This window comes from Lasioglossum baleicum, chromosome 7 (assembly GCF_051020765.1).
Source record: "Lasioglossum baleicum chromosome 7, iyLasBale1, whole genome shotgun sequence".
Classification (NCBI taxonomy): Eukaryota; Metazoa; Arthropoda; class Insecta; order Hymenoptera; family Halictidae; genus Lasioglossum; species Lasioglossum baleicum.
Window position 1 is genome coordinate 12187075 of NC_134935.1, and position 13305 is coordinate 12200379.

Genomic DNA, 13305 nt, shown 5'->3' on the forward strand with positions numbered 1-13305 from the left:
TAACAATATTTGGTGGTTATTGTTTGTATAACACTTTACTTACTGGCAGTTTTCCGAGTCTTTTTAGAACCAGAGATCAACAGTTGACAGTTCCTCAGTAAATTTTTAGAATCAATATAATGTAATAACTTTATTTCGAGGGGTGGGTTCAACGAAATGCTGAACCCTGTCGCCATTTACTTAATCAGGTGAATAAATACCAAAGAAACCAAAGTAAGTCCCGTGGGACTGCAATTGGGTCAGCGAAAATTGCGTCGCTCCCTGGGAAATCTGGAAAACAATCTAGCACATCGTCCGAAGAAGGGGCGTGCGCGTTTTTCATTATCCGGCGGCGAGTATTGCCGTTAAACAGATCATAAAGTATCGATAAAATCGGGAGGCGGTGGTAGAGCACGGATACAAATTTTCGATGTGGCCGGGCGCGATCGAGCCAACCCCTAAAATTCGAGTCACGCGGGGGTGGCGTAGCGATTTTACCCGCAACGCCGCCAGGAAACCCGATTACACGGTGGAAGGATGCTCACGGTCTACAGTGCTCATTGAATTTGTCGAACTGGAATTATGTATCGCGGTAGAGGAGGAACAGTGGCCGAGGAGAGTAGAGAAGGAGGGCGAGAAGAGGTTTGGGGTACAGAAGATTCGGGGTCCCGTTGCGATCCGATCGCTCGAATACATTACAATGAAATCACAATCGCGATCGAAACAAGGATGAAACGAGCCAGAAGATGATAAAGGATGGAGAAAGGGAGCGTTGAAAGAGCGGGACGAAGAGAGCCGCGAACGAGGGAGAGAGAGAGAGAGAGACGTACACCGCGCGAATCGAACAAGCATTACATTCGGATAAAATGATTTTATCGATCGTGAATGCAGCGCCGGCCATCTCGGCTTATGAGTGTCTGGATTTATAACCGAGCCTTTTGGTATCCTCCACTTAGCGTTCACGTGAACTGAGCCTGCTCCTTTGACAAGATAGGATGCTCTGGAAACTTGTCTATATTTATTCTTGTTGCGTGCTCGCTGGCTAATTTTCTAATATTCGTGTCTAATAATCTTTATGGTCTGGATGTTCGAATTTCCAGAAGATGAACGTCGAAGTTTGAGAATTCGTTCTCGAAAGGGACGTGTATATTTTTAATATTATTTTTAATTCGCCTGAGCTATCAATGCGGGAAATAAAATGACTTGTTACATCAGTTTCACAGCTCTCAGATACAAAATATAGAAATATTATTTGTAGCCATACGGATAATGGAATAGTAATTTTCAGTGGAGCCTCACAATCATCACTCGAGTGTTAATGGTAACATGAGTCAACGATCTATCCTCTTGCCGTGTTATAAAAAAAAATGCACTGAACGATCGAGGAAAAATAGGGCATAGTCGACGGAACATTTTCGTTCTGGAACGGAAAAAGTTTCGCAAGGAATAATGGTTTACAGGCAGCAGCAGCCACCCCATTCGATTCATTTTGTAATGGGCAATGATCACAGTGACGCCTCTGCGATCCCCGCTAATGCGAAAGCTCGCCGTTCGCGTCGCATTAGTCCGCGGTTCTCTGTACAGCGAGGAAATTGATTACCAATACCGAGCCGCGGCCTGACTCCCGCGTTCTCGTGTCCGTGCAGTAATGATGTTTTGATGCGAGCACCCCGGTGCACCGCACGTATCGACTGCAGTTAACTAATGGAAGCTCTCCGATAATTGCGAGCGCCGACGGAGAGTAAATGTTGCCAGCGCGACAGTAATCATCGTTACTGGTGTTTCTGGTGCGCGGGAAACGAATCCGCCGCCATGTCGTTCCGAGAGGGTGTCAATGGCGGACCTCAATCGCGCGTGCATTGACTCTGAGTCGGTGAAAATGGTCTCTTCTCCGGTCACCGTTGCCTCTGCCTCGCACTATTTTGCTGCACAGTCTTCTTCGTCTATTTGTGTCCACAAAATTATGTTTACTCATCGATGATAATTAATACACTGCCGATCTTTATGCAAAAGGAAAATTAATTTCTATTTTATTCCTGATCATAGATCAGGATGCCGTCTAATAATAGCTCACGAATAGAGTGTTTTGTCTTTCTTAGACTTAGTTTCTGCATCGATTGAATCAAAATGGAATTTTTTTATATTATTCAAACGGAGTGTAGGAGTTATGTGACATCACAGTGTGGCACTTACATCTGCGAGATCCTCGGTTTCTGCGATTCAGCGAGAACAAACCCATTCCTCGGCGGATTTCACGCAGCGAACGACACCCCGGTCATTCGATCTCCGCTCGATTCCGAACCGTTTCCAAAAACCATATAAATCGAATCCACGCGGAGCGTGTGTATAAGCAAATTCAGGCATTATTCATGTATGCGCTTCGGAGCGTACTAAATTTCGTCACGGCGCCGGAAGGTCATGCGGGAGACACCCCCGTCGTAACTCCGGCTTTTATGCCTTTTTTCGCGGCAGAACCCTGTCATATGTTCTTGCCTCCCACTCTTTGCTCCACCCCCGTCACCATAAAAAGTAACGACGAGCCTCGAACCCGACTGCCATGAGTATCAGCGATTTGTCAATCGCGCCGAAACACTTCCGAACCTGTCCTCTCGAGCGATGACCGTGGACAAGTAGGTTAACAGATTTACTGACCGAAATTTTGTTCGAGCCGTAACAACCTGTGAATGGAACCGAATATTCTACTTAATCGATACTCTGGTTTTTTTCGATATTTTATAAAAGTTTGATGTGCGCAACCTGCTCGACGTGTGACCCGGGTTAATGATACTGTTGTTTTCAACTCAATAAAATTATTAAGAAAAGAAGCGAACGTCAACATAATTCCTGTATTTTATAATTAATGTAGCAAATATTTCTGCATAAAAGTCCGCAGTCTGGCGATGAAAGTTACGAGCAATAACTCCGCGATCGAAGCAGAATTTTAGAAAACAATTCGCTGGTTCATCGCCCTCGCCCACCGAAAACAGTTACTGTATCCCGACGTCTCCGCGGACTGGGGTTTATTAAACCCGTTTATTAAATCGTCCTCTGAGCGGACGGAAAGTTAGGTGTCGGGTTCCATGAAAAATTCAAATTCGGAATCGGAACGATGACGAGGCGACGAGGGCCGGTGTTAGCAACCCCTCGCGTGACGGGGCGCGTTCGTCGGGTTTGTTTCACGCCGCGAAACCGAGATGCGCCCCCCTCCCTCCACATCGGCCTCATAATCAAAACTGCATTAAAATCCTGAAAGCACGAGGAGGGCGCGGTGAAAAGTGTTTTGTCATCCAAGGGTTGGTTCCTGCTCCACAATATGCTTTGGCCACCCTCGAGATAGACGGGGGTCCGAGTGCGGGGTAGAAGCGACCAGGGGAGGGGGGTGACGTTGGATCCCGCGCTGCATCGTAAACCGATAATTTTAGTGGGCCATTACGATAGCGCGCGATAATAAACCCATAAAAAGCGCATCTCAGCGAGCGACGGTTTTCCCCGGTGAAAATGGAGCCTCGCGTTTAATTGCAGCCCGCGTAACTGGCCCCCGCGCGATTTTTCCCTGTCCCCTCGGCGCCTTTTTAATTACGATGATGACCGTAAAAACGGGCTTCTCGATCGGCACAGGGGACGCCCGGCTATTAGTAAATGAGTCTTGCATGCTCTCGCAAAACAAAGGAAATACTTGCAGGAATTCATATTAATTTAGCTTTCATACTGAAAAGGTGAAGGAGCTGTTCTACAATTACTGTTTTGAAAAATAAGCGAAGTTCTACTATATTTGCTTTCGAATAATAAACTGTACGTACAGTGGGTAGCTCGGGATATTCTTGCATTGTTATTTGCCAAGACTTTCTTAAGCGTTTGGTCGTGACTGAAGCACAACGTGCATGCAAGAATTCGAGAGACGTTCGATATTATGTCATTGGTTGAAGAATTAACAGAGGAATTCGCGCAACATTTCCGAGGAAGGTCGACGAGCTCTGTGGAGGGTCGGCCAGGTCGTTTGCTAGCCGCCACCTCGACTGTAAAATTTTATCCTGTCCGTTTTCTGCGCGGCGGGCTTAAGTTTTCCGGCGGCGAAGATATTCGCCGGGTCCCGCGCAGAAAGAGAGAGAAGATTTGGCAGTTGCCACTGCCTCTGAATGTCTCTTTCTTTCTCTATTTTCCCTCTCTCTTTCTCCCTGTTCGTCCCCGTTCTCCTTTGGCCAGGGGCTGTGCGCCATTGTTCGGGCAATATTTCAGCCACGGGGGTGGTTGCCAGCGAGGGTAGCGCGGGGGTGGGTCGACGGTAGTCAGCTGGCTGTGACACGCTGCCTACGCCGCCAAAGGGGAACCAGAGGCGTTTAGGAGTATCCGGGGGCTGGGAAGGGGCCCTCGGTTTATACAAGCAGGGATACTCTTTCATCCAACGATAGCCGAGGCCTTGACTTTGAAGGGAGCCGGTTTGTTGCGATCCTCCTGCCGTTTATGTACTCGTTCGACTCGTTTCTGGATGACGGCCTGCTCTGTATACGTTCCGTCGACGATACGTCCTTAATATTCGTTGCGCTCAGGGATCGTAACAGGCCTGCAAATTTGCAATTCGATGGTGTTTATGTTCGACGGAGAAAAATACTGCGCAAAAATTCTGTCATCACTCGACGCTTCTTCCTAATTGTATGTAAACATTTTTAGTAAACCTTGCGCTTGTCTAAAACTAAACAATCGGTGTTGTGTTTTCGTCACGCAGTCTAGTGATAGCCTATAACCAGAATGTACAAACTAATTCTTTTCTACACCGTCGAGTTCCGGGGCCTCCTACGCAACAACTAATATTGCAATTATTCAAATCAACAGCCCCGAGTCGCACCGCCATTTCTCCTACAGGTTCCGTGCGCAACACACCCCGCGCCACAATATCCTCCCGAACCTCTTGACTCCTTGCCGTCTTCGGATCCCCACCATCCATCCACCCAGCGCATTACCATCGATATCGATACAGCCGTTGAACCGTGCCCGGCCATGTTAATCGAACGCGAAGTCCCCGTCAGAATCGCTCGGCTTCCGGTCGAGGTTCGTTTGCGTCCGAGCGACGGAACGGCCGGGCTGCGGCGAGAGACTTTGATAATTATTATTCATAAGGGCGAGAGCAGCCTGGTAGTCGTCCAGGAGAGCAAGGCCGTGCAAGAAAGATGCGCCGCGAAACAAGAGAGGGGTTGCATCTGCCGTCGCGGCGTTTCCTCTCTACGAGCCCCCCCCCTTTTCCGCCCCGTGGTTCCCCGCGATGAGAAGGGGGTGTGCTCTCGAGTCAGTCGAGCAGAAACCCAATCACTTCCGGCGTCTGCGCCCATTAGGGCGCCGCGACGCTGACGTCGGCTGACGTACGCCCTTTCGCCTGTCTTCCTTTCGCCCCCGCGTACCCCTCGACTGCTCCGCCGACCCCTCGAGTCACTACCGCCCCCGCGTTGGACCTCTACCAACCTCGAAATAGACCGCAGATCTATTGTTTGGAAAGCGCTCGCACGGAAGCTCCTTCACCGTGGCTAATGACGTATCGAGGATGCCGCGCCGCCTCGCTCGCTCGCTCGCTCGCTTCTTGCCGCATTCCGCTTCTCCGACAACACGCCGCCCCCTTTTTCCTCGTTGTTAGCGAGATAATAGGTCGTACTTGGGTTTCCGGCCCTGCTCCAGGGCACACAACACTCCTACTGCCTCCCCAAAAATTTCGAATCCGTGTTCACGCTTGCCAAACAGACCACCGTTTTAGTATCTCGTTGATTTACCACCTGAGCGGAGAAAAAATTATTTATTTATTAGCGTATAATATAGTTAATCTCATTGATGAAAGCCAGAGTAAATAGCAAGTGAGTAACAAACATGCCTGTTCGTATAGTTTGCCACGTGGTGAGATAACTCGAGGCAATGTTTCAGTAGTATAGACCCACACTGGTCAGACGTAGGGAACGGTCGACTCAATACTACAAAATCGTCGAACTCGGAAGTAAAGAAACATCGTCAGCTTCATATGCACGATTAACGTGAACAGTTATAAATATTTTCTCTGCAAGTTTAAATTAACAATTCTTAAATAACTTAAATAATCCGCAGCTATTCTATAAAGTAATTCTATAAAGCAATATCGATTCTCAAGGACGATTTTGCTAAGCATCATAAATAAAATAAAAATTATAAGTAAATTCCAGTTGACGGCTAATCTGGAAATGAAAACATTACATGCCTCTTTCAAGTGTCTCTTTCCAAAGTTCGTTTTTCCTGCGACTGACACAGTTCCTGAAATTTCTTCGAGGAATTGTTCTACGTTGGCGGTGGTTAATGTTATCGACGAGCGAAGAGCGACGTGACTTTGACGCAAGCAGGATCGATACGACGAGTTCTGATTGGTCAGAGTCCCGCGCACCTGTAGCCCTCTTTCTCCCGTGCATTTCGCTCGGCCACTTCGTCAAATTAACATACACGATTCGGCCGGAAATTACGTCCGACAATTACCGACCTTACGCCGATGAAATATCGACGGTGCCGCCCCGGCTGGCCAAATTGAGATGAACGATACATCGACGTACGTACGCGCGTTCTGACCGAGCTTTCGACCTTATCGCGGCGATCGCCTAATGCCCGCTACCCGTGATCCACTGATCTACATAATGAGTCATGAATACGTCTGGCTACCTGACTCGAATCGTTATCTCTGATTACCCGAATAGATTCCTCGCTACCAACGCTGGACAGAGATTTACATAGTTCGCGGAACTAAATGACTGAGCTTCCATTTAGATTATCTGCTGACGTAGACCCTTCACTGTACCCCTGGAAGAAGTTGTTGATATGCTCCGTAATATTTTACAATTTTCCCAGAAGATATTTACCCCTGATCATGTAGAATAATAGAATGTGCACATTTTTTATTTTTTCTCGAAGTAGCTGTAATAGACGATAATCACAACGGGAAGTAGCTTGATATGTTAATTTTATTTAACAACTCTAAACTAAATTATTGGATCCCTGGCAATGGCTGTTAAGAGTTCATTACATAATTTTCTGTGGTTAAACTTTTTTAGTTCCAGCTAGTTTACATTTGTGTCGTGTCTATATTTTACTAATTTGGATCGTTTCCTTTGTTCCAGGTTCATCAACGCGAGGCGTAGAATCGTCCAGCCAATGATCGACCAGAGCAATCGAGCCGGTAAGACGAGCCCCATTCTGTCAACAGATCCTTACACACACACATACAACACCGAAGACGCGTATAATTTCATGTCACCTGTGCCGGGCATGCATCACGGATACGTTTATCCGGCTTATCACGAGGGTTACACACCCGGTCCTTATCGCTTGACGTAGATCGATGTGCTCGTCGAAACGAAGGAACACTAGCGGTCCAGATAGAGCCGCTCATCGAATTGGCATAATTGTCCTCGATTAAGCGCGGCCCCATTTACCGGAGACATTGTTTTCCCCTTTTCCCTATACATGTTTCACCAAACATGGATTTTCGTAGATTTTATAAAATGACCTATCGTTTGCTATATATTTTTATAACCTATTAACCATTCATAACTTTTATATGAAATACAATTATAATTATGTTTTGTTTTATTTTGATTATAAGAATCTTTTAAGTAAGATAGAAAGTTTTTTCCGTTTGAAGTATTTTTATGAATTTTATTCAGTTTGTGTACCTATAAGCAAAGTTTTACCCATTTGAAATAGTTACAATTTCGTTTTTAATTCATTGTACGTATGGTAGGAGATTTTTTTTAATCATTTCAAGGATCATTTATACAGGGTGTGACCGGACGGGTGGTACATCCGAGCAGGGGGTGATACTACATGTAAAAATAAGTCGAAAAAAATGGAATAACATTTTTTTGTTTGACGCTTCGTTTTCGAGAAAATCGAGTTTGAAAATGCAGCGAATACACGTGGTATTGCATAGGAATCGTCTGACCGGTCTGACCATGATCAACCAATTCTACTTTTTGCATATACTAATTGTAAGGCACGCGAACCTAGCGGAACTTTAAACTCGATTTTCTCGAAAACGAAGGAATTTTTTTCGACTTATTTTTACATGTAGTATGAACCCCTGCTCGGTTGTAACACTCGTCTTGCCACATTCTATATTATACATATAGTCGAGTCGGAGACAAAACTTATTTCCCGACTAGACTGTATATAGATAAAATCTCTTTTATATTGTTAGCGTAAGGATTTTTATCGTTTTGTAAACGAATTAATTGGATAATTTTTAATTTAGATCGTTCATTGTATTAATCCTTTTATGACGTAGCCATCTACTGTTCGTTGATGTAGTTAAATATGATAGGGAAATCTCATTGTACTCGGTTAGAGTCGCGTTAGTTGTAAGAAGCTCGCGAGAATGGAAATTTTGAAAACAGGCAATCACGTTGCCCGTCAATTCGATTTGTTCCGGAAGAATTGATCGCGACGTGTTGCCCGTGAAGTTCATGTAACGGGTGCTTTGGAAATCCTCGCGTTGCCAAGCGCCGCAATCTCCTTGATCATTTATCAATAAACGAATCACTAGAATAATACGAAAATTTCTCTTGTTCCTTCGGCGAACGCCGACTACCCTTTCAATAAATAATTGTGCATTCATATAAATTCAGTTGCTAATACAAACGGGGTAGAAATGATTCAAACTAATGTCAAAAACTCGGAGTAGCCTAGACGATGGGGATGAGAGGAGGAAGAGAGCGGAGGAGGTCATCGGTTGGGTCCAGTTGCGATTATGTTGAGCCAATTAAAAACCGCGGTATTGGCGACCGGATAGCCATCGAAACAAAATAGGGGTGGCCGCGTTACAACACACCTAAAACCACCCGAGCAATTTAACGCTACACGCAGGAGCGGCCCGGGGGCGGCTAGGGCGGCGTTCAGCCACCAAAAAAGCAAACAGGAGGGAAGAAAAGGCAACCCCCGTCGTATCCAGGCCGTGTAATCTGTAAAGACGTCGCGTTTACGAGGAGGGAATCACTTCGTTTGCAGTAAAAGGCGACAACAACGGTTACCTAGCCGGGGTTAGGGGCTCGAAGTAGCGTCGGCTCTCTCCGGCCGGCCCTCTCTTCGGGGGCTCAAGGGTTCGCTTGTGATTCGGATGATGGCGCGGAGGGCTGTTTCGTGAAGGCCCCGGGTGGGCAAAGGTGGATAACGTTCCGGATAACGTTCGGATAACGGCGGGATAATTGGTGCCGGTGATCAGACCGAGTTTTACGAGCCGGTAACACACCCCGACCGCTGCCGCCTTCTTCCCCACGAACATTGTCTTTTTTCGGGGTTTCTTTGTTTCGACGGAACAAGAGGTTCCATGCTCGCGATGGGGTGGTCCGGTTAAACGGTCGAAACGGGCCGCGACTAGGGCTCGCATTTTTACGAGCGGCTCCCTCATAAACACTCACTGAGTTACGGGTTGTTTGCTACGGCCAAGCCGAGCTTTAGGGGCGTTTTCCTTGACGGTATACGCGCGCGCCGCGTGACGGAATATTTTCCTCTCGGGCCGGACCAGAAATCATTTGCCCGTTACGCGCTCGGAAACGATGCACTCCTACGCGGAATAAATCGCGCTGTTACGGTACTTGTTTCGACACTAGAACTTACTCCTCATGAACAGACAGTGTATTTTTATGCAAAATATAATAAAAACTGTCTGCAAAAATTGTAAGATACAGAAGCTTCATAGACATTCGTTGTCCTTTTTTGTAATCGCATTCGGGTGAAAATAATGCAATAGCATTTCTAGATTCTTTAAATGTTTTTTCTAATTTGTATTTGATCTATTCGCTTTTATCATGACGTGATAATCATTTTTATCGTATCACGACCACGATTTTGTGTGTCGCACGAAGAGGATCAAATTAATTATCTGCATGTCATTATTTAAAATTACTGATAATTCTATCGCACAGCATGATATTCGGACTAGTAACATTTCTGTGACAATACGAAACAAACGTTGGCCGCGAACGTGTTAAGGGTGAAAAAATTCAGACAGACAATGCAAGAGGAATACCTAAACAGAGACACGAGGAAACTGATTGACAAACGTGACGAGCTTTCTTTCTGCAACATTTATCCGTGCAAAGCGAACTGATGCTCCCGATCGAGGATCAGGCAGACAACGCCGATCGCAAACCCCGCAGGTCGGCGACGGGGTAATTTCGAAAAGTCGAGGGGGTCGAGCGGGAGCTAACGAGCCGAAATGTTGTCGTCCGTGCCGCGACTAAAGTGGAAACCCGTGTACGTTAGATTGTCATCCCGAGTCAATCCTGATCAGACCTAGCGCGCACGAAAGAGCAAGAGAGAGAGAGAGAGAGAGTCCCCATCCACCCCCGTGTGCGCTTCGTGCCTTCGCCCTATCCGGAGCCCCCTCGACCAGGCTTTGGCCCTCGATTGAAATCGATGGGGTTACGTGAGAATTCTGTGGACTTTCCAGGTCCGTAAGGCGCTCTCGTGGCGATAACCGGAGCCGCGGCAGAGAAAAATTCGCGAGAGCTCACGAAGCCGTAGCCTGGCTCTCGTGCCCGGGCCATTTTTCCAATTCCTCCGAGACCGTGTCCCGGCTGCCTATCCCCCTCTCCCTCTTTCCACCTCCCTTTTCCCCCCTCGACCACCCCCTTCCTCGAACGATCAGCAGTCCATTAAAGCTTAATAGCCGAAGCATTAGGCCCCAGGGCAGATTTTGTTCGAACGGAAGCGAGATAAATGTGTCTCTCAAATGCTCACGGTCCCCCGTGGACCGGCGAAACCGATGTTCCCGTCTGGCTCCGCTAGCTTGAGGTGACACAGTTTATTTCGAAAGGGATCGATAGCTCGTTGTTTCGACCCCGAGCTGGCCTGAAATACTTAAAAATCCATCAGCTGAAAATACAGTTGCCTGCCTAGTAGTTACTTCAGTTGTCGAACATTTCCTTGTACAAATCCGCTCCTGAATTTTCGAAGTGTTTCGGTTTTCGAATGAAATCTTGGTGTCTCAGCGGATAAACTAGTAACACCGTTTTCAAACGCTGACGTCGAATAAAGAAATTTGTTTTTATCACTAATCATTATCCTGCCAGTTTTTATCATTAGTCTTGTTATTTTATAATTTTGAAACAGTTAAGTATTTGATGAGTTATTACATTAGTGTTATACTTATAAAATGGAGAAAATCATATAGAGTGGAGATATTCTAGAATGGAAAAAATGTTTGATTTGTAGTTACAATAAGTCCGAGTGCAGTTGGTTCATCCATTTTGCACCGATTGTTATCAGAAAGTGGTTTCTGACCTCTAAGCCTCGAGGAATCAATTCTATTCCACGAGAGAGGTATTACTGTATCGTATTTGTAAGACGTTGCCTCAGTCTGCTCCTCAAGCCGTAGCTCAGTGACCAGTCGAGTTTCCATCAATCATACTCGAATCAGAGGATCTTTGACTCCCGAGTTCATAGTTGCAAACTGACATGGCTTGACAGTTGGTGTTACACTGCTCGCTATGGTCAACCTGTTACTCTGTATGATGTACGTGTGAGTCAAAGTAGCGAACGCCTAAGAGCTCATGAAGCTTAAACGCGCGTTGACAGGTTTGGTCTAGGAGGTTACTTAGTGGACGTCAATCTTTTCTCATGCGTCACTTACCTATTAGAATATGTGTCCGTTCGTATCATGTAAGAATCTTCAAAGTTCTATGAAAAGCAACATTGAATCATCATTTCGATTTTCGTTCGTTGAACCCAAGAAGAAAATATTGAAATTAATTAATTACGGTGTCACTGGCATTCTTCATCAATTGTGCAGTAATCTATTCATACACGGAAATTTAATTTCAATCAATTCTGCTCTTAGCAGATTGCATTTCATTAGAATGGAGTTCCTTAGTACAAGATTGTGTTGAGTAGGAATTTGCTTCAATGAAATTGAATTAAGTGTGCATGATCACTATTGTCTACGATGTTATTCTATCGAGATTTTCAATTCTAAATTAACGTTGAACCTACCGGAGACATCTTCAGTCAGGAATTACGGAATTTAATATAATTTTGTATTTTATTACTAAATAAAAATATATAACATAATCGAATGTTACGGCCTAATACATGATTATTAGCGTAAAGTGTCTGTAGTATAATAATGATCAACTCACGTGAAAGCGTTGTACGAGTCTGACCATAGAAGATGGGACTAATCTCACGCGTCTCAGAATTTCGTGCCCGAAGAGTCCGAATTTCTAAATCTAATTTCCTCTGCGAGTCAGCTCGGCAATTACGAGTCGCTCCGTGTCGGTGCAGGTTCCCGGCTCCCAGCATTTAAATTATCCGCGCACGAGCTGCGTCATTGCTCATATTCTTTTATCCGGAAATATTACGTTTACGGGGATGGAGGGGGGACACGGGAGGATGGGGGGATAGCTCATTCGAATTATATTAAGCGGCGCTGCCCGCTAATTCAGAACACGTTCCGCGGCGACGTGGAACCTCCTCGTCGCGCTTCTTCGCGTCTCTCGAGCTAATGACGCGTGTCGGCCCGATCATCAATCACACTTTCATTACGCGGGATCGCAGCTGCTCCGCATTGACTCCGCGTGGCCCGCGGCCCATTGTTATTATTCCCAGGTTCCGCGTGCGGCGCGCGGACCCGTTGACGAGCTTGTTCTTGCTACGCGTGATAACGACGGGCTACAATCAGTGATTTCATGCGAGACTTCTGCCCGATGCTGATTCACTAGTTGACATCGCGGCTCTTAAATCTCGAATCAACTATCGTAAAGTGTTATCAACCGCAACTATTTCGAGCGCCGCTTCTTCTGCCTTTTCTTGTAGCAGCGTCCTCGGATGTTCTGGTTCTGAACTTTCGAACAATCACATCGAATCTCTAAAAGTCCCCTGACTGATTTTGTTACAGACATGCTAATCCATAATTTTTGAAAGTCAACATTCATGCAGTCTAATTATAATGATGCTTGATTCGACGATACGTTTAATCGTTGTAGCCATTCGAATCGGGAAATGATCCCAGAAATTTCAGAACGCGGTCTGAATAGTCGAGCGGATCATCATCGAAAATTAGTGCTCAACATTGCTTCGCTCACGCACGATGGGGTAGAGCAATAAAGCGTCGTGCACGGTTTTAGCTGTACCGGTTCTAATGTCGACCATAAAACCGCGATCCCTTTTAAATCCCTCCCCCATTCAATCGCGCGTATAGCACACGGGCGGTCGGCCACTCGAACTATAAAGTATAAACTAGCTGAGTATCGTTTTATGACTTACAAGATGCTTTCGCGTCGTCCGCAGATTCTATTAGGTTTATATCGCACGGGGGTTCGGAACGTCCTCGCC

At 46.0% G+C, this 13305-nt stretch overlaps 1 protein-coding gene across 8 annotated transcripts in view; it reads left to right on the forward strand.

The window, feature by feature from the left end:
- The window catches only part of Hth (Meis homeobox homothorax), a 518842-nt gene that overhangs the window by 481109 nt on the left and 24428 nt on the right, over positions 1–13305 (forward strand). For all 8 annotated transcript variants that reach the window (XM_076427479.1, XM_076427471.1, XM_076427473.1 and 5 more), the window contains one exon: positions 7095–7153. In XM_076427479.1, the coding sequence (XP_076283594.1) occupies positions 7095–7153 (59 nt within the window). The remainder of the gene's footprint in view (positions 1–7094; positions 7154–13305) is intronic.